The following is a 23998-nucleotide window of genomic DNA, read 5'->3' as shown; positions in this document are numbered from 1 at the left end:
CTTCTCTTTTGCCCGCATCGCTGCCTGTGCCCCGAGTGTCTGTGTTGCCGTGTGTCTGCGTTCGCGCTCCCCTTTTTTTCCTTCTGTATCCCCGAGTGCCTGTGCTGTGTGATCGCGCTCCCCTTTTTTCCTTCTGTATCCCCGAGTGCCTGTGTTGTGTGATTGCGCTCCCCTGGTTTTCTTCTGTATCCCCGAGTGCCTGCATCTTCTGAGTGCCGTCCCCCTTGCCCTCCCGCCGTCTCCCCCTTGTTTTTCCTGTTTTTCTGTGCCTTTCGGCACTTCGCCATTTTTCTAGGCCTCCTCGCCTTCGGAGCCTTTTTCCCGCCGCTTTTTTGCCGCTTTTTTCGCCCTACCCGCCCTCCTCCCGCCTCCCAGCTGACCCCGCCTCCCCGGCTACCCCTTAAATGGCGGCCGCTGCGAGGCAGTAGTAGCGACCCTTGACCCCAGGGTTAGGTCGCTCCCCTGTCCTCACAGCGCCACCAGATCCAGATCCCCTGTTCTGCCTTCTCTTTTGCCTGCATCGCTGCCTGTGCCCCGAGTGTCTGTGTTGCCGTGTGTCTGCTTTCGCGCTCCCCTTTTTTTCCTTCTGTATCCCCGAGTGCCTGTGCTGTGTGATCGCGCTCCCCTTTTTTCCTTCTGTATCCCCGAGTGCCTGTGTTGTGTGATCGCGCTCCCCTGGTTTTCTTCTGTATCCCCGAGTGCCTGCATCTTCTGAGTGCCGTCCCCCTTGCCCTCCCGCCGTCTCCCCCTTGTTTTTCCTGTTTTTCTGCGCCTTTCGGCACTTCGCCATTTTTCTAGGCCTCCTCGCCTTCAGAGCCTTTTTCCCGACGCTTTTTTGCCGCTTTTTTCGCCCTACCCGCCCTCCTCCCGCCTCCCAGCTGACCCCGCCTCCCCGGCTACCCCTTAAATGGCGGCCGCTGCGAGGCAGTAGTAGCGACCCTTGACCCCAGGGTAGGTCGCTCCCCTGTCCTCACAGCGCCACCAGATCCAGATCCCCTGTTCTGCCTTCTCTTTTGCCTGCATCGCTGCCTGTGCCCCGAGTGTCTGTGTTGCCGTGTGTCTGCGTTCGCGCTCCCCTTTTTTTCCTTCTGTATCCCCGAGTGCCTGTGCTGTGTGATCGCGCTCCCTTTTTTTCCTTCTGTATCCCCGAGTGCCTGTGCTGTGTGATCGCGCTCCCCTTTTTTCCTTCTGTATCCCCGAGTGCCTGTGTTGTGTGATCGCGCTCCCCTGGTTTTCTTCTGTATCCCCGAGTGCCTGCATCTTCTGAGTGCCGTCCCCCTTGCCCTCCCGCCGTCTCCCCCTTGTTTTTCCTGTTTTTCTGCGCCTTTCGGCACTTCGCCATTTTTCTAGGCCTCCTCGCCTTCGGAGCCTTTTTCCCGCCGCTTTTTTGCCGCTTTTTTTGCCCTACCCGCCCTCCTCCCGCCTCCCAGCTGACCCCGCCTCCCCGGCTACCCCTTAAATGGCGGCCGCTGCGAGGCCGCGCAGCGGACGCGCCGCTGGCGCGCCAAAGGCGCGCCTAAGGCAAGCCCGTCTGCGCCCGTCCGCGCCTGGACCGCGCACAGCGCCCGAACCCCTGGCCCCCGCACCCCCGCCTGACCTACGACTCCGCCACCCTCGTCAACCTCAACCCCGGCCGCTCTCCGGGCTGCTACCGCGCCCCCCCCAAACGGACCCACGGACCCTTCACCTGCAGCAACTGTCACTTCACCTGCCTACGGACCAACACCGCTCCCGTCAAGAACGACTCCCCCGGAAGCAATCTCCACTGCATCCTGGTCAACACCCGATCCGTCCACAGGCACGCCATCGAACTGTGGAACCTCATCAACTCTACGAACCCGGACATCGCCTTCCTCACCGAGACCTGGATGAATCCCTCCTCGGCACCCGACATCGCCATAGCCATCCCCGACGGCTACAAAATCATCCGGAAAGACCGCACCAACCGCATCGGAGGAGGCATCGCCATCGCACACAAAAACTCCATCCGCATCTCAACCGACACCGACAACTCACTCCCCGACGCCGAACATCTCCACTTCACGATCCACAGCGACCCCAAGACCACCCTCAGAGGCACCCTCATGTACAGACTACCAGGACCCCGCACCAAGTTCAGCGAAGACATCGCAGACTTCGTCAACCCTCACGCACTCTCGTCCACCGACTACATCCTCCTAGGAGACCTCAACTTTCACCTGGAGAACCTCACCGACAACAACACCACCGCCTTACTGGACAATCTCACCAACCTGGGACTGAATCAGCTAGTCAACACCCCCACCCACTACGCCGGACACACGCTCGACCCCATCTTCTCCTCCAGCAAACACATCACCTTCAGCCACACCACCGAACTCACCTGGTCGGACCACAGCTGCGTCCACTTCATCTTCAAGAAGACCACTATGCACCACCACACCCAGCAACCACCAAGAAGACACTGGAATCGTATCACCACGGATCAGCTCGCATCAACCCTCTCCCAGAACCGACCCACCAGCACCACCGACCCAAACGAAGCCGCCAACAACCTCACCAACTGGATCTCCGACTGCGCCAACCTCCTGGCCCCCCTGAAAACTCAAGCCAGCACCAACAACCACAAGAAAAACTCCTGGTTCACCCCCGACCTCAAGGACTCCAAGAAAGAATGCCGCGCCCGCGAGAAGATGTGGCGCCTCAACCAGACCGAAGAGAACATGTCAGCTCTCAAGGATGCCACCCGCCAACACCACCAACGCCTCCGCGCCGCACGAAAAACAGCCTACCGGATCAGACTTGACAACAACGCCCACAACAGCAAGGAACTATTTGGCATCGTCAAAGAGCTCTCCAACCCGGACGCAGAAAACAACTCCATCCCTCCAACACAGGACCTCTGCGACTCCCTCTCGACCTTCTTCCACCACAAGATCACCGACATATACAACAGCTTCCCGACCACCGACGCGAACCCCCCCCCCCGGAACCCGCTACCGACATAGCCACCATCCTCACCTGGAGCCCAACCACCACCGAGGAGACCACCCGCGTCATGAACTCGATCCACTCCGGATCCCCATCGGACCCCTGCCCGCACTACATCTACAACAAAGCCGACGACATCATTGCACCGCACCTCCGAGATGTCATCAACGCCTCCCTCACCACCGCCACCTTCCCGGAGAGCTGGAAACACGCAGAGCTCAACGCCCTCTTAAAGAAACCCACAGCAGACCCCACCGAACTCAAAAACTTCCGGCCCATCTCTCTCTCCTGCCGTTCCCCGCCAAAGTGATTGAGAAAATTGTCAACACTCAACTCACCAACGCCCTGGAAACCAACGACTCCCTCGACCCCACACAGTTCGGTTTCAGGACCAACCACAGCACCGAAACCGCCCTCATCGCAGCCACGGACAACATCAGAGCCCTGACCGACAAGGGTGAGACCGTGGCCCTCGTACTCCTGGACCTCTCCGCAGCCTTCGACACGGTCTGCCACCGCACCCTGATACGACGCCTCAGCAACGCCGGCATCAGAGGCAAGGCCCTCGAATGGATCATCTCCTTCCTCTCCGGAAGGACTCAGAGAGTCCGCCTGCCCCCCTTCAGATCCACAGCCACGGAGATCATCTGCGGCGTACCTCAAGGATCCTCCCTCAGCCCCACTCTCTTCAACATCTACATGACCCCCCTGGCGAACATCGCACGCAAACACGGACTCGACCTAATATCATACGCCGACGACACCCAGCTCATCTTATCCCTCACAAACAACCCCACCTCAGCTAGGACCAGATTTCATGAAGGAATGAAGGAAGTGGCGAACTGGATGACAGACAGCCGCCTGAAACTGAACGCCGACAAGACGGAGGTCCTCATCCTCGGCCCCACCCCCACTGCATGGGACGACTCCTGGTGGCCCCCCGCCCTAGGCAGCACTCCCCAACCCACCGACCACGCACGCAACCTCGGCTTCATCCTGGACTCATCCCTCACCATGACCAGACAGGTGAACTCGGTGACCTCAGCATGCTTCAACACCCTACGCATGCTCCGCAAGATCTTCCGCTGGATCCCCACCGACACCAGGAAGACTGTCACCCACGCCCTCGTCACCAGTCGCTTGGACTACGGGAACACCCTGTACGCGGGCATCACCACCAAGCTGCTGAGGAAACTCCAACGGATCCAGAACGCTGCCGCAAGACTCATCCTGGACATCCCTCGCCACCACCACATCTCAGGACACTTGAAAAAACTCCATTGGCTCCCCGTCAACAAGAGGATCACCTTCCGACTCCTCACCCACGCACACAAAGCCCTTCACAACCTCGGACCCAAACTCATCAACAACCGCGTCTCCTTCTACACTCCTCCGCGCACTCTACGATCCTCCGGACAGGCCCTGGCAGCCGTACCCCGCATCCGCAAAGCCACCGCCGGAGGAAGATCCTTCTCTTTCCTGGCAGCGAAGACCTGGAACTCTCTGCCCAGCCACCTTCGCGCCATACCTGAACACCTCTCCTTCAGAAGGCAGCTCAAGACCTGGCTCTTCAAGCACTGACCCCCCCCCCCCCCCCTCCCCCCCCCTCCAGCGCCTTGATACCCTTTATGGGTGAGTAGCGCGCTTTATAAATGCGAATGATTGATTGATTGATTGATGCAGAGAACCTGTTTTACTTGCAGATCCCTGCGGAGTCAGTGCTACTGCTTCTGATGATCCTGGAGGCCTTTGGGGAGGTGGCATGCCTACTCATCGATAGGGACAATTCACTACTGTTCCCCTTGGGAACACATGAGTGGGTGCCGGAGATGAACCTGGCTCTGCTGGGGCTGAGATGGGAGACCACCTCTTTCTGCTATCTTGGTATCATTGTGGGGCACACAGTGGAGGAGCAGAGGCACTACTGTGTGGAACCACTGGTGAGCGTACTGACCAAATCTGTTCGTTTTTGGAAGACCCTGCCACTATCTATGGCAGGAAGGCTCCCGCTAACGAAGACTGTGTTCCTACCTACATGTATGATACAAATATAATACAAAATGCTCTTTACACACTGCCTTGTAGTTAAAGACTCTTGATAGTTTGCTGATTTCACAAATGTCGGCTGGGAAACAGAGTAGATTGGCGCTGATGCAACTCAAACGTGAGATGGGGGTGGTGTATGGGTCATCTAGACCTAGAACTCTATTATTATGCCTCTAAGTTACAGCATGCTGCCAGCTGGGCGGTGGGATAGGATAACTGGGAGAAGAAGCTCTTACGAGGCACTTACGGTACACACTCCCTGATGGTGCTGCTCATGAGCGGCTCACGGGCACTACTGGGCACCCCTTACCTGATGAGGCAGGTGGCAGAAGTATAGGAATGAGTGGTCACCAGAGTATTCAAGCGGCCACCCTTTGTCAGGGAGTTGGCTGTATGGATGCTGCTCCCCTTTAGTCGAATTAGGGGAAGGAAGACATGTCAATGGCGAGATGGAGGGAGGATGGGAGAAATTCGGAGTCCTGTTTTCAGGGGAGGTGTTTCTCATCTACGACAAAGCATGGGAGATGTTTGCGGTGGGCAGGGACTAGTTCCTACAATACCCCCAAGCTGGCGGATATGGTGCGGGAGATATCTGGATGGAGTTCCCAAGAACCCCCAAACAGACAGAACATTGCAGTTACTGCTGACTGCTGGATTGGCAAGACACATGGTAACACATGTATATAGTGCACTCAAGGCGGAGAGTTAATGGACTGAGCCTGTAGCCCTGCGGGCATGATGGGGGAGGGGGACTGAGGGCACCCCGACAGACTGGGACTGGAAAGTCTTGACTTAAGCTAGATTCAAACTGGCCCACTTCAGCTGTGTGCACCGCATGTATTTAATGCTGCTCAAACTCCCCAGGATGTATGTGGGCAGAGGGACTGAGTGTTTCAGATTTGGAGAAGAAGGGGCCTCGTTCATACATATGGCCTGGGAGTGCCGGAGAGTGCATGTGTCCTGGCTTCAAGTAATTGAGAAAAGCTACTGCAATGACAATTGAGGAAACACCTCAGGTGTGCTTGCTTGGTATTGTTAAGACCCATGGGAGGTAAGATGCACTGAAGATTCCTACAGCTGTTACTTTTGTTGGCCATATGGAGGATGCCCCTGGGGTGCCCCCCTCCTTTGCACTGTGGTGTAGGGATGTGGAGTAGTGGGCAATTACCGAGGAGGTACACATGAAAACCAACCATGGGGATGACCAGCTGCAGGAGGACCTAGAAGCCTGGGCCACACTATTGGAGAGTATACATACAGACCAGGATGGGGGTGGTGAACGGGGCACGCAAACACAGAATCCTTTGCCGAACAAGGACATACAACAAACACCGGGGAGGTAGTAATAACATAGGAGGCTGTCTCAGGAGTAGAGTGAGGGAAGTGAGGGAAGTGGGGCGCAGGCCGAGCTAAAGGGCCATTTAGCTAGTGAGTGGGACACAACATAAAGACCTACATGCTTAGTGGATATATAGCATTGTGGTGGAGACGAAGTGGAATGGGGGGGAGAGACCTCTGAGGAAAGGGCCAAAAGGGGAAAGCAACACAACTGTATTCCTTAAATTGTGTTGATGCTGAATGTGGTGGGAAAACAAACCAAGACGACTGTACCTACACACGTTACTGTTATAGTGTTGATCCATGTAAAAATGTATGCCGTTGATGCGTTTCTGTTCTTTTATGACACCCTGTTGGGCATTCTTCTAATCAAAAACTAATAAGAAGAATTATGTACAGGTAATGCTCCCCTTATATTTAACTCCGTCTTCTTTCTCAGGTCCTTCGTGGCAATAAAAAGCAGCTCTGGTATCCATGAGCCATGCATTATACCAAGTGAGCAGACCTCGTGGTGTCCTGAAGATTTGGGAGTCATTTTTATTCTGTCATAAGAAAATCTGTAATTACGCATGTGCTGATGAGAGGTGTGCACCCAATAGAAAAGGTCACACCTGTAGCCCTGTTCTCCCTATGTGACTGCTGCCTTTTGTGGTTTTGTCCCTAACCTGCAGAGATAGAAGTCTACATCCCATATTTTTAAGTTTTATTTACCCAATTAAATCATATTCAATAATAATGCAACATAAATAATATCACACTTGCAAACAGTGTTGCAGTCCACAAAATACATTATAAAGACCATCCCAAAGTCATAAGAACATTGTGACAGCATTAAGATAGGGAGAAGAACCAAACCAAAAACGTGGTTCATTCTCTAACGGGACTAGCATGTTACTAAATGTACCCACCCATGAAATCAGCCCCTTAAGCAAAGGTCAAAATCCAGAGGTTGACAAAGGCTTGTTGCATCTTATTGTCAGACGCATATCCATGCAGTAGAGCCCAGATGTCACCAGGTCTTGATGAAGAGGGCGGTAAGGAAGCATAGAAACCTGCCATATAATTGTGGTAAATGAGATCCTTCAACCATTCTGCCACTTTTGGACATTGGACAGGTTCCCAGTGTATATGTATAATGGTAATTTCCAACATCAATGAAAGAGCAGTGACTAAGGTGCTACCCAGGGAATCACACCTGCATATCCCAAAAAAACAAGCAAGAAAAAGGGAAGCAGAATCAAAGAGATATGGGCAAAAATCACACACCAGTATTTTGCAATATCTGCGCTTTACCAGGCTAAGTGCAGGAAATCTTGCTCAGGATTATGACATTTTTTTTTAATCTACCACCACCCAAGGCACATTTCACAAAGTCCCCATGGGCAAAATAAACTCTGCAGACATTTGTAATTAAGTTTTTGTCTACTGGTATGTAAATTTTCTTTTGTTTGAGTGCAACAGAATAGCTTTTGTGTATTTGTAAGGATCAAACCTAAGTCCCTGACCCATTTTTGCCTAATATCCAAGTCCATTCTTGCCTTACTGTCTAGCACAGCACTGTGCAAATGGGGAACCAGTCAGTTAGAATCAAGATTATTTAATAATGTATATAAAGTAGATGTTGTTTCACATAAAACGTCTGGTACATGAGCTACAGTGTTCCTCATAGTTTGTAGTACAAACAAGTATCCAGTGGTGTGCAGTTTGTCACGTCTTTAAATAATGCAGAGGCATCAACTGACTTTCTGGAAAGGAGTCACCAGACACACAATTTTAAATGAGCCACTTGATGAGATGCCTTGGGTTCCGTCATAAGAGTCAGAGAAGGATTATTTTTAAGTGGTATGAACAGACCCTATAGCTGCTTACAGCCTACTGTTTTAGTTAATGCGATCTGTACAAGGCCCAATTAGTACATGCAACTGTATTTACTTCAGGTGGTCTACTGAGCGGGGAGCTCAGTATCGACTCAAACTCATCTCATCTCAACTGTCCATAATCGGATGTGTTAGAATAGTTAGCAAATGATACCCGAAATGTGCGCTGAGAGGTCCCCAAAGTATACAGTAATGACATTTAATATGTGGTTGTTTACTTACCTATGTCAATTTAATCTAAGGGATTGAAGGTTTCTGAGGAATTTCTGGGATAAAACAATAGGAATATTCAAAAACGCATACAGTAACTCAGGCATGAGTAACATTCACATGGGCTGTATGACCTGATAGAGATAGTTAAAGTGTGTTCCAGTCATTCACTAGTTCAGAGATTTAATCGTATACAACAACATAGTTTTCTCAGAAAACTAAAGGGACCCTGCAGTGAATTTGCACTTCCAGCTAATGAATAGAAGACTTCTGCCACACCAAAGGGAGAGTACATAGCACATTGCCCAGTGTTTTTGCTGAAGAAGAACACAATTGATGTGGTTCAATTTATGGACTGACCAGACTTGCCTTTGAATGCTAATAGCCTGGAATGTAGGCCTTACAAAGTGGATGATGCACCAGTTTTCACATATCTCCTGTTAAGGTTACAAAGCATGTTCTCAAGTCTGCAAAGGCAGGAGTGGATACAGGTCTAGATTCAAGAATGTTATAGGCAAACAGATAAGTGTGTTAAAATCTTTCTACCGTGGCATAGCCAGCAACAATGCCAACGTTGTTCTAGAAATATACCACAATTCATTCTCTGATTCCTTCTAAAACAGAGCGTTCATAAGAGCCACTACTAGAAATCTCCACGTTTTCCTAGATGAAGATAGTCCAGGAAACGTGACATTAAAGATGATCTGAAAAAGTTCTGGCAATATGCTTCGCCCCCTTATCCAGTTAAACACATCTTCAGTCAGCAACCAGACAGCTATTCTAGATGATGTCGAACACAGAAGAATTGAAAGTGAATTTTTTCTCAGTTAAATGCTTATTACTCCAAATGTCTACCAATTTGTACTTAGCATTCGACTGTAAAATCATGATTAGAAGCTTCTTGGTGTCAGGGCACTTTACTAGATCTATCTACTCTGCATCAGATTCACGTTGAAATCACTTCCCCAGAAAACAGAATAGTTATCTTGTTGAAAGCACCCTTTTGGGAAAAAAGGAGGTAATCAGAACCCCTCAAGATGTGCTGAGGATCAAAGTTTGTTTATTCCATCAAATACCTTGTATTAGTGAATAACACCTTTCTTTGCCACCCACTGTTCTTAAATAATGGAATGGGTGACCCTTTTTAAAAAGCACTGCAAGTCAACCTCTTTAATAAGTGGAATATGACACAACGTACCTGTGTGACCTTCATCTACCAACAAAACTATCTTCATTGTTCTGCACAGATTGCTCTCCTGAATGAGAGCAATTCCTTCATTGTATCTATTGAGAGAGACTAGTACTTGTCTGGGTTTCTGTTAGATATTTTAGCCCTGCTATACCAGGTGAGAAAGCAGACTATCGACTTAGTACCTGCATGCTTTGAGATGCTACCTTCCATGTTTGGCCATTAAGACAGAAGGATGTTTACTACAGTGAAGAAATGACATGCTTGAACACTGGTGTAATGAACTAACATTCCTACAAATATTTCTACAAGTGTCCACCCAAACCCATTCTTACACCACTGACCTCCAACTCAGCAGTTTACTCCCTCTGCAGTAGACCAGCCTTCCCATAGCATCTCAGCCAAAAGGCTCAAGAATGAGCAAAAAGAATCAAACCAAGACTAATTACATTAGTTAAACACTACTGGTGGTTTTCCAACCACATCAAGGTGGTGTTAGCCAGATTATCCAAGTGAGCAGTACCCCACCTCCCTGTTGTATTGAAACCCTTCACATTAAACAAGTTAATAATCCGTGTCATCTTAGGTAGAGTGGAAACAGGACGAGAAAAGGCTAACAATCTTATGAAACAGTCATTAGTTTAAGTGTCTGAAAATTGTACACCTCTTGCATAAATTGTGCTGGAATTATTTAACCAGACGCCAACTCACTAGCACCTATAGCAATAACCACAGCAAGAGGAATATTGCACATATTCCTTCCATTCAAAGACTACTTTAAATTTTGCAGATGTATGTACCCAAAAAAGGAAATAGATCAAAAGAATCATTCAGAAGTATTCATTAACAGCCAAAACAATATTCACCTTAACAAAGAGAAAGACTTCAATCGTTGTCACGGTGTTGTGAGGGGACTGTGGCCCTAGCTTCCAGATGATAGGGCGATTCTCCAGTCTCTATCATATTCAGAAAGGCAGAGGCTTGCCGAGCATCATTGCCTGACAGGGTAATCTTTAGGCAAGCTTGGCAGAGCATGGGACATGTAATGTTCATGTGCTTTCGTGCTTTTTATCTTGATGTTTGTGAAGGCTCTCGTGGCCTCTCGGACGGATTGTGTAAAGTCAGAGAAACAAATAGAACAATGTTCCAGTGTCTGTAATTCAGTAAGAGTGCTATGATAGGTCATTCTGGAAAATCAGGGACATGCCTTGATGCTACTGACTGTTGTACATTTTTACGATGTAGATGGGTGAGAAGATTGACCTTTCAAAGAAGGATATTAAAAGGTTCTCCATTGAGGTTAAATTGTACTTGTATCGGCTGACTCTGGAACCCCTACAATATGAATAATACTTTGAGCACCAAGACCTATTCCATACACTTAATTTCAGGCTAAAGTATTATCCTCTGTTATCGTTGCGGCTCTCAGCCATATCTTGGGGAGTACTGCGATTGTCTACTTGTTTCTTCATGTGATCCATAATAAGTGTCTGGAATTAACAGTGGATAGCCTACTTTTAATATTGAAACTGAACAATTTCACATTTTCACATTTAATTCATCAGAGATCTCCCTGGGTATCGAATCACTGTCCCTGCTGGACCACTTGCTCACAGTCTCTCTGTCATGGGGCACTTTTTGGTGTAGGAATGTTTTTTGTTTACTTTTAGTCATCCTCCCTCTTTTTCAGTAGTTTATTGTAGCCATCAAGCAATGCAGAGAAACATTCCTATCTGAAGAATACCTCTGCTATTCCTGGAAGTGGTGAGTAGGTCTAAAACATCAGATCCAAGACAGACTGCCCACTCAACAGATGTGCAGACAAGCAGGAATCTAATGCAACCCCCTGGGAGCAATATAGGCCACATCAATATGGACTGATTATACAATACACGTAAAATATGGCAGAACAGCAACCAGAGTAGTCCAGCAGGAAGCATAAGTCCATTTGTACCTCACAAAGCAGACACATTAAAGACACTATTGTAGTGTTGCGTAAACTACAACTTTGGCGTTGTTCTACAAGGTTTCCTTTCCCAGTAACAAGTGACACAGTAGAACTCAGCTCAGTGCATCAACGCTGAAGGTGAAAGACAGGTTATTGTAACCCCTCAGGACATTATTGAAGTAGTTATTGCTTTTGGGTTACTAACAATCTGTGCAATGAGATCAGGGGTACTGTGGTAAACTAAACAAACCTATTTCGTTATTCACATAATCACATACACACAATGCACTGCAATTAATAGTTACTTTCAACTAAAAGCATTTATTACAATAGGGAGAACCTGTTTCTGAGCACATCAAAAATAACTACACAGGATATCATAAAAAAACAGCAAGAAGGCATGTTGTGAACTAGAATAAAATGCATATTTCTAACATGGTTAAAATGTCATCTAAGACTTAACACCCTGAAACCTGCTTCTATGTGCTAGACTAAGAGAGCATAGAAGGTAAAGCAACTTTCAGTCTAGATGTTCTTAGTGAGAAGAGACACACTGCATACTTTGTTGACAGCAAGAGCTGTTGTTATAAGCAGAGGTGTGAAGGCAATGTTTCCTGCAAAGGGCAAACACTTGCCGTGGTAGCGGCCTTCCTCCGGGACTCTGGTTTATCAGCATCAGGTGAGATGCAGCATCTCCAAAGTGCACTGGCAGTAGGTGAGACCATTTCTGGCAGAATCGTGTGCTATAATCTAGGCAGGGGACCTCTCCTGACACCAAGTGGTAGCCCTTTATATATTAAATCTTATCGGAGATTGGAATTTCTGACATACGTTTAGGAATGTCTGATATACATTATGTGCATCAAGATGTACATGCCAGACATTTCCTTGAGAACATATGCGGTGAAAGGAGGTCAATTCAGACTACACCATTTTGGCTATATGTCTGCATATTCTCCTATTTGACCTTGCCATGATAAGTAAACACTTGTCTCAGACTGATGTTGCGTTAAGTGTTATATTTATGTAATTAACCTAATGACATGACACTTTCACAGTTCTTAGAAAGATCAGGTCAAACGACATCTCCGTAAGTAGCAAGCATGACAATAATTCTGCATAAGTCAGGAAAGATGGTGTCTTAAGGTACCTAAAATGTAGTCTAGCCTACTCCAAAAATAGAGTCGGACCTTAGGATTTATCGTCAATAGTAGTGAGAGTAGTCCTACATGGATGTTTACTCAGGAATTTTCACAACACAGGCTTCCCCTCAGAACTCCATAGTCCCCCAAAACTACCATGACTGTCAAAGGTAGTTAATCAGAAGTCCCCCTCTAGTCTCTCCTGCACAGAGATACATAATTAGGCACCTGAAAACAGTTGCAGGGTGCCATACACTTGACAAATCAGGACACAAGTCAAGGCACACCCATTTTCCTCCTCCTTCCTTTCTGACCAGAAATATATTCATGTTTCCTCCTAGCGATAGAAATTATGGGTCACTCTGAGTTCTGCAATACAGTGCACGTGAGGCAAACACTAAACAAAGACAAGCCCACGCCCAGGTTTTATAGCACAAGCCTCCATGAGCATAAGGATAATCGTAAATAAAAAGTCTTTATTAGTACAGAAAATAAAATACCTCCTTGCAAGCCATGAAATAAATGCCACAGCAGCAAATGTTCACACAAACACCATCAGAAGTAAGTCTACTAAACTCACCATGAATTATCACTGAAGTATAGCTTGAAGTGTATCATGAAATGGAACTATGTTCGACATTGTCAGTTCAGTTTTTGAAAATGCACGTTTTGCTATCAAGTACAAGCTTTTCATTTTAGATAAGTAAATTTCTTCTAAACAATAATTATTCATTTACGTGAAATACTATTTGTTTCGAAATATCAGCTTTTAAGTGTATTAAATGTATATTTAGCCACACCCTACCAAATATCAGTTCATCATTTTCATCATGTTATTGACATGTACCACTGCCACACGTTAGCTAATTCTGCCTTTCATACCCATGATTTTCCATTACATTCCTGGAGTATAAGTAATTGAAGGACAGGTCCAAGTTATTTTAATGCTCACTGTATACGAAGAATGCCCACCTGTGCTTATATTATTATACAAAAAGTCAACCTGGAAAGAGCATTGAGTCTTGCCTATATTTCTTCAACTACATTAGTTTCAGTTACTGATGACATTGTGCTAGATTGCTGCAAAGGTCTGGCTGATTCTGTGAAATCTGTCTCTCATCAGGTGAGTGTGGCAACAGAAGCGACAAAGGACATTCTGTGCCACGTTTTGAATCCAAGAGACTGGGTAGTGATCTGGAAGCATGTCTAGAAAAACAGCCTTAAAGAGGGATGCCCCCTACCAGGTAATATTGACAACAAACACTGCAGTAAACTGTGATGGATTGCTGCAGTGGATCCACATTGCTCATATGAAGAGAGTGAGATCAGTGGAAGAAGCAGCAGAAAAATCAGCCAGTAAAATATACATAGACTCACAAAGGCAAGCACAAGGTGGAGCTCAAGGCCAAGCACAGGTTTTGCAGCGTGGATAAAAATGAGGTTAATTTTTTTTAAACTGTTTAAGAAAGCAATGAAAACCATGAGATTGTGAGATTTCAGGTTAGTGAGAGCTCTGATGAAGAACCTGAAACTACTCAAGTCCGGTTACAAAGCAGAGATCCGAGTAAATAGCTATTACACTGCAAAAGCCAAAAGCATGAGTGGTCTCTGATCCACTTATTAAACAGGTCACGTTGGAAATCTGAGTCCAAGGAACCTGTTGAGGTAGAAAGCAATTCACAGTGAACAAAGTAGACAAGGCTGATCACGGTTCAAACTCAAGTTTGAGTTCAAGTCTAACTTCTTTTGGAAAGTAAAGAAACCCTGACTGAGAATGTTACTGAACAAAGAAAACAGACATTCTGAGGAAAAGAGATTACAAACAAAAGCACTGTAAACTGGACTTAAAGCCTGAGAGACCAATGGACTGTGAAACTAGTAGAAGTGATTCTGTTTTGCCATAAGATCAATGAGAAGGAGAGTTCCTAATAGAAAATATGCTTCATTTAAGTGGGTTTATCTAGCTACAATATCAGAAGCAGCAGCAGATCTGAGAGTAGAGCACAAAACAGAAGAAGAACCACTTACAAATAACAAAGAGACTGTTAATACCAGGTTAAAGACAGTCGTAAGCAAATCTAGAAAATGTAAAGACCAACAATTGAAAATGAACTACTGAAAAGCCTTAAGAAAGAACAAAAATATTTTATATTTTTGTTTTTCATTGTTTTAAAAAAAAGGAGCAAAGAAGTTTATTATCGTTTTAAATAATGTTTTTGTTGCCTTCGACTTTTTTAGATTTATGATTTTTTTTCCTGATTCATTTGGAAAATGGAGTACAGCAAGTGCTGTACAGTTGTAAGGATACTGTTTATAATAATAACATTATTAGTTTTAGTTATGCTGTTTGTGTGCTAACTACTGTTAAAAATAGATTGAAACATGACACATTAGAGAATAAAGATAAATAAAAGCTAATAAGATAACATTTATACTAGAATGATTAATTTTCATAATCTTTCTATAATAATTTGAGTGCTTGCTGTGTATTTCTCTTCCTACTTCTTCATATACGTAGCTTCTTCTATTGCATCCATGATCATGCAATGTGTATGTTGCTGTATTTTAATAATAAAGATGTATTTCTCCTTATCTTACTTATTTCAATGTGTCCTCAGAAGATCTTCCTATAAAAGAGGATCCGAGTATTCAGTGATGTAAGCTGACACAGTTAATGCCCCCTTCTGCACCTTTTACATAAAGGGGGTAGTGTGCAAGCCAAGTCTCTTTTTTTGAACTTCTGTGATCTGTGTGCACTACTGATGTTCGTGCGGTACCTACGCTCTGCCTAGTACTGAAGCCTGAGAAAAATATTTTGCTGTACAAAACCAAAAAATAATAATTGCCATTGTTTTAAAGGTGGTTGAACGGGCCATGCTTAGACGAAGTATCATAACAACCGTAATGAATAATATTGGCACACGCCATTGCTAGCGCGCCTTGTCCTTAGTAAGTAAACTTACAAGGGGGCGCGTATAGGTAGATGAATCTTTTGGATCGCATAAAGTATCCTAGCTAAGTGGTGACTAGAGAAAACATCAACAATAATTCTGACCCAACATATAACACCAAAACCTAGTCTAATAAGAAAATACCATCACTCTTTGAAAGGTTAATTTGTTTTATTCCCTATTAGTTACAATTCTAATCAAAAGAACTTTATTTCAATGAATCCATGGTTAATCAAACTTTATTAGCAACATGAGCAATAAATCAAGATTTTATTAATAAGCAAAAACATCATCAATCTAGGTTGGCAAATTCATAAACATTGATTAATTCAGCAATGCGAGTCAGTCAGTCTTAGTCAAAGTCACCATTCAGTCGCCCTTTGTCACCCTACCTATCTCAAATTAGCATAAGGGTCTTCATGCGAAAAACAATTTAGTCAAAAATCAATAATTTGGAAAAGAATCTAATTAAGAGAGAAAAACATCTAAGCAGAGCAGTTGGTACCTAAAAGGAAAACGCACATTAGTCAGTCTTCATTTATAGCTAACTATCCAAGATAGATTAGCAACGAGTCAGTCTTCATCTCCAGGTCATCGGTCATCAGCAAGGCTCAGGCTCACAGGGAGCAAGCCCAAATTTCAGCACTTCGGACAGCGTCTCCTGATGTCATCAAAATTCTCCTCTCCACACTGAATTTCCTTCTCGTGTCATGACTTTTTATTAGGGTCTCAGTCCGTCCCTCAAATCGCTTATTGGTCAACCTTATCGGGGTTATGACTCTAACCTATAGTTTTTGTTTACCACTTATTCGCATCAGTTCGAGCATCAAGTTCCATTAATATGATTGGTCCTTCTGTCGATGAGAAAATCATCCAGCTCTTCAGGTAACAAAATTGTTGCCCAGTGCTCTTAGTCAGTAGTTCCATTGTTGAAGTCCTGGGAAAGTACATTTAGCCTACTCTACACATAATTGTATCAATTTGTTCTGATCGTGTCCTGTCCGCTGGTGAGTTTGCAGATTTTCTAGCAGAGCTCATTTTGAACTCTGTACAGTTCAAGGTCCTTTTCTCCAGTTCCAGTCCTCTGCGGCTCATCGTGTCTCCACTTTTAAGCAAGCAAGGCCCAGCGCCCCCTGGCCTCTAGTTCAGCTAAGTTAAGGATACGAAGCATCATAAACATAAGTTATATTATCAGTTATGGCATATTAATACAAAATTTTAAAACTTTCACATTATTTAGTACTGTTAACACAGATGGTGACCACTCACCGTGGGCACATTACACATTATTTTCATTTATTAGTTTTCAAATGTCATTCTTCTCATTAGTATGTCTACGCAAATCATTAGAATATTCTCATATTAGCATATCTGCTGCAACACCATCATTCGCTGAGGTACCTAACTAGGACGTAAAATGGCCACTTCATCTAATCATTTCTCTTGTCACTTGGTGAAAGCAGCTGATTGGTAGTCTACTATTGAATGAACCATGGGCTTACTGACAGCTTTAGCAGTTGTATTTCTACAACACACTAAGATAGAGGATTCGAAAATTGCGAAATGAGCGACTGCAAAAGTTAGGGTCCCCCATTATGAGGCGTGCTGTGCAGTGCTGACCTACAGCCTATTTTGGGGCATCACCAGGGCAGCATATAAGCTCACTAAAGCGTAGAGTGGTTCTGCTATACTACACAGTGGAGCATGTTTTGGCCGTGGGTCATTTTGAGGGTGGATATTTGAGTATAATCAGAACAGTGGTGTACAGCCAGTGCTCTGCAGACCAGAATATCAAATCAGCCTTTTATTTTCACCGCCACTTCCATAAATGCCGTCTCGCTCGCAAGACTTGTCTGATTCACAGGCACTGTATCATTCACTCGTGACTCTCAAGGAGGTTTTTAAACTACTTAATCCCACTGACAAACCATTTTGCGGGTCGGAAATACACGTAGGAGTGACAGGATAGCCTGTCATACGCAGGCGCTGAATGTAAGTCGTTTCCGTTGCGGGTCTCTGACAACAAAAGCCGCTTCGATAATCCACCTCTTATAATTATCGGTAACAGTGGAACCAAGGAAACTAGCCCCGGGAAGGCAAATTAATTTTAATTCACTCATGTAAACATGTTGAGTTCAAAAGGTAAACCAATTAGTTGAACCTGGAGCACCACTGTTCACATAATTGCTTTTCATCTTAATTGGAGTGTTCACGGTAACAGTGATACTAAAGCGCCTGATGTAAATACAAGCTGGCACAGGACTTAACCCAGGAACATGTCAGCATTGGTCGTGAAACCACGTGACGGACAGGCAGCCTATCACATGCAGCCTTTTAAGTATGTGAAGGTCTCACACCAAATCAGAGCTGCAGTAGGAAGTGAGGCTGAAGTCTGCACGGATTGAGGAAGTGCAGTGTGACAGTGGTTAGCTGTAAGTAGAAATCCTTCTCTATTGTTTTAAGGAAGCATAGTCATTCAACAGAAGGGTGATTTCCTTGAGGACAAGTATGTCTTTCACATCGAGAGCAGTTCTGCGAACATGTCTGTGAGACGGATTAGCAGTGTAAGTATAATCAGCAATCACAAGTAAATCGTTTCTTTAAAAGTAGGTCAGTCTATGTCAGTGGTACTTAGTTATTCGATCTGTTTTTATATGAGAATGAAGCGCTTCAATTGATGTTGAAACGTGCCGCTCATTTAAACTGATTTTCCGGTTCTTGTTATGTTTGATTTGTTTAGCACTATTGCCTTGAAAATATCCTGTTTATGTGAACTGGTACTTATTAAAAAAAAAAAAAAAGCGACAGCCTCTTTGATGGCGATGTCTCTTTTTGAAAGTGACGGCGTGTTTTTTGTCAACCGCTAATTTGTGGCAGCTCAGTGCTAATTTAAAGGTAGAGCGTTGTGCGTTCTGCGAGTAATTACTAAAATATGCAAACCGTTCAAATATTATTATTCAGATCGGATATTTCCCGGACAGAGGATATATTTCATTGTTTACAAGCACTCTTGAGTCTTCTGTGAATAAGAACAATAATTTCAACATAGATTATTTTTTGCTAGATACCTTTAAAGTTACCTTGGGCTCAAAATTGATCCTTCCATGCTGTAGAGAATCTCACCTACAAGAGGTCCATTTCATCAAATAGGGTTTTGGAAATGGAGACTATTGATGGGTTAGCAACAGTACTTACACTTGACTTGCCCTCCTAGATGCATTTTCTTCTTGAGGTATTGGAGAGGAAGGTTGTTTAGAGTGTATGCTTAAAATTGTGGCTAATGGACAAAGCAATCTGCTGCCGAAAGTTAATATGGTAGTTGTAAATGAAAAAATAGTTAGTCATTAAATAGACTTCAGTTTTTCTGTGTTTTTTAAAAGGTACGTAAGCTTGAGCACGTATTCAAGGCTATTTTTGTAGTCCCCATCGTACTGCATTTTGTACATCACTCTATACCGTAGAAAACTGCAAGGCACTGGGTTTAATCTATATGCGTGCATTGAGAGGGATGAAAAGAAAGTAGTCCGAGTACAAAGAAGGGCGTTCTGATGGATGAAAAGAAGCAAATGTCATCTTATTGAATTATATGAAAACATCTATCAACAAGTTGAGCCTTGGTGGAGTTGTATCAATACACTCGAAATCAATATGAGAGTCCCAGTCCATAGAAGCATTTGAAATTCAAATTGAGTAGCTAGAAAGGGATCCAAACAGCAGCTGTAAGCAACAGACGCATGCCTTCAGAGACATGAAGCGGTAATAAGGCGAGCAATAGTATTGTGATTTGGCTGAAGGTTTTAGATGAGGTTTCAAGGGCATCCATCATAACTGCTTTGACTAATCAGTGCTTAAGTTAGTGTGTGCCTCTACCACAAAAGTATTTTTTTCTGCTGCAGGGCAGCCATAATTGAGTTAAGTTTCACCAGTTTTACCTTAGTAGGGCAGACTAGAGATTGTCCAGTGTCGATGAATTTGAGGTTGGACATTTATTGATTGAGAATTCAACTACTTGCAAGAATATAAATAAAATATGTGCACTTACAATTCATTTCTGTTAAAGTCAGCGTTTAATTTTCAATTTGGTTATTTTGGTTTCGAAAAATTCACAATTAGTTCAACATTGGAAATGAGGTAACTTTTGATTCCTTGTAAGCATAGTTGTTGCACATAGTCATTAATAAATTACAGGTATTTTGGGTAATAACTTTTCGGAATTGGTTGTTTTTTAAATGTGTGTTTCAGACAGCTTATGGAAAGAGCAAGATTGAAAAAAGGGAAGAGAAAAAGGTAGCAAGACAGAGGAAATGAGAAAAGAGCCTTGTAGGTGAAGTGGTCTTACTTTAAAAGGCTAATGACTCGCTGGACGAGGACAATATTGTATTGGCAGTAACCAGCCTAAGGGGGTACCTATAATTAGGGCGCATGAGGTGTTATTGGTAGAAGGGTGTGGTTTATCTTCTTTAGCCAAATGGCACACGTGACTCCAGGTTTAGCTATTTGATTGTGCTCGAGAGTGGTTTATCTTCTTTAGCCAGGTGTTTTCAGGCCCACTATAATTTCACGTGTAGTTTTTCAATATAATAAGGGTATTTTTGGAATATGAATAACGTTTAATGTTGTTGGACAGAATATATACACAGTTAAGGGAAAACAATATGCTTCTCTTCTCTCATATATATTTTAAAACCTTTGTTTGATACCTTTATTTTTGATTTTGTATTAACACGTCAGAATGAAAATGAGACACAAACAAAAAGATCTACATCAACATTGAACCCGGTGCTTGCTAAATCCACACTTAGTATCAACAGAGAGGACAAAACAATAGAGTGTTACAATAATGAATACCAGGTCAACAAACATACATGTACTGAAGCACATAAGGACACTCATGGAATCCAAATCCACATGTAAACATGTGAAGGTGAGAAATTCTACATCTACCTCTTCGAAGCTGGTGTCCTGGTCCGACCCATCAGTACTTGCCTCATGAGTATGAAACCGCTTCAACACCAAGACCCATGTTGCAGTGTCATCGAACACCTTATTGTCTGATCTAGAGAGCCTGATGTGCTGTTGCTCAACAACCGCCCACTCCAAGACATCCCTGACCCACATGTGTCATTGAGATGCATGGTTGCCAATCCAGCTAATAGCCACTCTGCGCTTTGCCCGGAGGAGTGCCAGTGGTGCAAATCTGTATGACGTGTTGCCCAAAGACTGTGGCATCGTTCCTACTAAGTACCTCCCGGCAATAGTTCTGTTGTGCCTCTTTGTGAGCCACCATGACCCCAAAGTAATGAAAGCTCTCAGTCTCCCAGATCCGGGCTCCGGGAGGAGGGATATTGATCAACCCCCGCCCCGTGAAAATAATACTGTCTTATGCTTGTTGACCCAGAAACACAAGACCTCTCCGAATGCCTCAGCATGCCTCAACAATCCTCAACAAGGCTGGATCCGCCTCCCTAGAAGAGCGCACATACATAAGTGCATTTTCCGCATAGAGCAAAACATTATGTTCAGCGTCCCCTACCGCGATGCCCCGCCACTCACATCTCCTGCTGTAACAGCAGAGCCAGAGGCTCCGATGCCAATTCAAAAAGCAGAGGACAGGGCAACCCTGTTGGGTACCCCTCCCTATCACCCTGCTGTCCAAAAGCAGTACCTTCCACCCTGACCCAGCCAACAAGCTCAGTATACAGTAGTCACACCCAGGCTCTAAATGAAGGACCAAACCCCAACTCTTCCAACATGGATATTAAGTAAGACCAACACACCATATCTAAGGTTTTATCCAGGCCCATAGCCACCAGAGCCAGTTCCTGTTCTGCCTTCCCAGCCTCGTGGAACACATGGGTCAGTCGACGTATGTTAATTTCCATATTCCGATTTGGAATGAAGCAGTCAGTGTGTACCAGGTCCTGTACCACTGCCCCAAGTCTGGTCGCCAAGAAATTACAGAGTATCGTAACGTTCACATTGATCATAATAAGGGGTCAGTACGCGCAGGGGTCCAGTTACAGTATCTTCACTTCCATTAAAATGCAGACAATTGGCGCATCCCGTTCCCTCCCCTCTGGGTAAACTTTTCCTGTCATGCTAATTCACATCTCTTCACACAGTGACAAAAAGATCCACCCTCTGCCTTTAATTCCTCGGAAACAGAGTTAGCACTAGCTACAGATGTAAGAAAATCCAGTGTTAACCCCGGGCATTATGACTTGAAATATGACTGCAAATGTCTGCATATTATTTCAAGAGTATTTTGGGAGGAAGAGTGAATACATTTGGAAAGCTAATGCCCTAAATAAAATGTATACATTTTTAAACTTTCTGAAGACTTTCATAACCATGGCAAATTTCCACATGGACCCCCATTTCTGATAACCCTTTATTTATATTTCTGTATGCCTCGTGAGCAAATTAAATGAATATTTTTCCTTCCTCCCTTTTAGAGAAGAAATAAGTCTCGGTCATTGAGTCTGGTACGAGATCTGGGCCACCCGGCTAAACAAATCTTCACTTCTACTTAGAGCTTTTGACAGAACAAATGTACATGACCTCCAGCTTTTCTGATGCACGTTCAGTAATACTGCTCTTGGAATTATAACTATGCCTTTTGGAATTTTTTTGTTTGTTTTTGTTTACTACACAACTTCTAAGAGACTTTTCCATACATAGGCTATTTTGTAATGTATTCTAATGTTACTTTCGAGCCCCCTAATGAGTTTCGGTGAAAGAGAAGCCTTCCACTCATCATGCATTCTTTCTGTGATTTGTTTCTCCTTTTTGAATGCTTCCACTCCATCCTCCACCTGTCCTTAGCCACACTGCGTACATTTTTAAAATAATAGCACACAGGCTTAAAGTATTCACAATTTGTCTTGCCACCGTTTACAGTCAATATGTATTTGGGAGTTACAGCATTCAAAACTAGCCTGCGCTCTCAAAATGTGTGCGATTTACAGTGATCACAGAACTTAATTTGATGTGCTGGTTGAATCCTATAGTATACACCCTAAATTTGCATTACTATTCTTACCATCTTGCCACAACTTCATTCCGTTTTGTGGCCATCTTATGTAACACGCCCACAATTCCTCTACGGTTTGTTGCCCTTTATGATCGCCTATCCAATACTTCCATAAGTTTGTCTATTGACATCTATGCTGGCAATTTCCAGGCCAAACGTCCAGCTTTTCATAAAATGACTTCACTCATGGCAGTCAGTCCGTGGATTTTTGTTTGTGTCATTTACAGATAGACAAAACTTGCATGAAGGCAGTAAATATGAGTGAGTTTACCTGGAGGATGGCTGCACTCATTTATTGTAATGATTTTATGATTGATAGGCTGAAAAATAAGGAACACAGACCTTTCTTGAGGAACCCGATTAGTATAGCAGAGTTTAGGATGGCATATGTTAGAAGACACTAGTGCCGTAAAGCTGTCATAACAGCTCGCGGTGACAGTAAGATATTAGGTAGTTTAAAGTAAAAGCAATGGTTGCAGGTCCAGCAAAACTCATCTTCGTTTCACCGAGGGAACTATTTTCCTTTGGTTTTAAAGTACAGTAAATCACAGTTACAAAACATACTTCTCATGGTAATTTGCAATTTATTGAGAAAAGTTAAACAACAGATTTAACAACATTTGTGAAATCTTGTTAAATTGAATTGCACATAGTCACACAGGATGTCCTTTTTAGTTTTTTTTTAAATCTGAGCTCAGTAAGTTTGTGAGTACTGAAGTATTGCACTTTAGGGTAATGCTAACATCATAGAGACCAGAGTGCATAGGGAGGCTGACAGGTGGACCTAGTAAAAGACAAGTGATGGAGTACTGATGGAGTGTGCTTTCATAGCATGTTGTTTTCAGAATAGTCATCGAAGCTCCTTGTCACCACCTCACTTTTGTCTACAGTTTGCACCCATTCCCGCTATTGCCAATAACAACATGAGCATCATCTTTAAACCCAAATGTGTATATTGTACACTTTTCCGAAATAATTCCAATGAAGATTAAATGTGCATAGACAAGTTGTCCAAAAATTTGAGCAGTATTTAGACTGCAAAAAAATTGAAGCATCTGAAGGACTGTATAATGACTGTGTGACACAGACACCCCAGTCCCTTAACTTGAACAGTATTGAACTGTGAAATAATGCTAACACTACATAGACAAGACTGCCAGGGAAGGTTCCCTTGTGCCTAGTAAAAAACACTAGGAATTATGCTGCCCTAACATGTTGTGGAGTCAAGAGTAGTTTAATCCCAAGCCTCACAAGCGGCAAGTATTGTAAACACTGTAGCTGGTTCTGCTTAGAT

General features: G+C 44.2%; 1 protein-coding gene across 6 annotated transcripts in view; it reads left to right on the top strand.

Moving 5' to 3' along the window:
* Positions 1-23998, top strand: part of OSBPL9 (oxysterol binding protein like 9) — an 875847-nt gene that overhangs the window by 221525 nt on the left and 630324 nt on the right. Inside the window, exon 1 of one of the 6 annotated variants that reach the window (XM_069232681.1) lies at positions 18054-18235. The exons of 4 other annotated variants lie outside the window; for them this stretch is intronic. In XM_069232681.1, coding sequence (XP_069088782.1) covers positions 18212-18235 — 24 coding nt within the window. In that variant the 5' untranslated portion in view covers positions 18054-18211. Of the gene's footprint in view, positions 1-18053; positions 18236-23998 lie in introns of those variants that run through there. One more of the 6 variants, XM_069232682.1, reaches the window with a different exon arrangement.

Source organism: Pleurodeles waltl, chromosome 4_2 (genome assembly GCF_031143425.1).
Source record: "Pleurodeles waltl isolate 20211129_DDA chromosome 4_2, aPleWal1.hap1.20221129, whole genome shotgun sequence".
In the NCBI taxonomy this organism is placed as follows: Eukaryota; Metazoa; Chordata; class Amphibia; order Caudata; family Salamandridae; genus Pleurodeles; species Pleurodeles waltl.
Note: the sequence above shows the minus strand (reverse complement) of the source record. Positions and strands in the feature narration are given on the sequence as shown.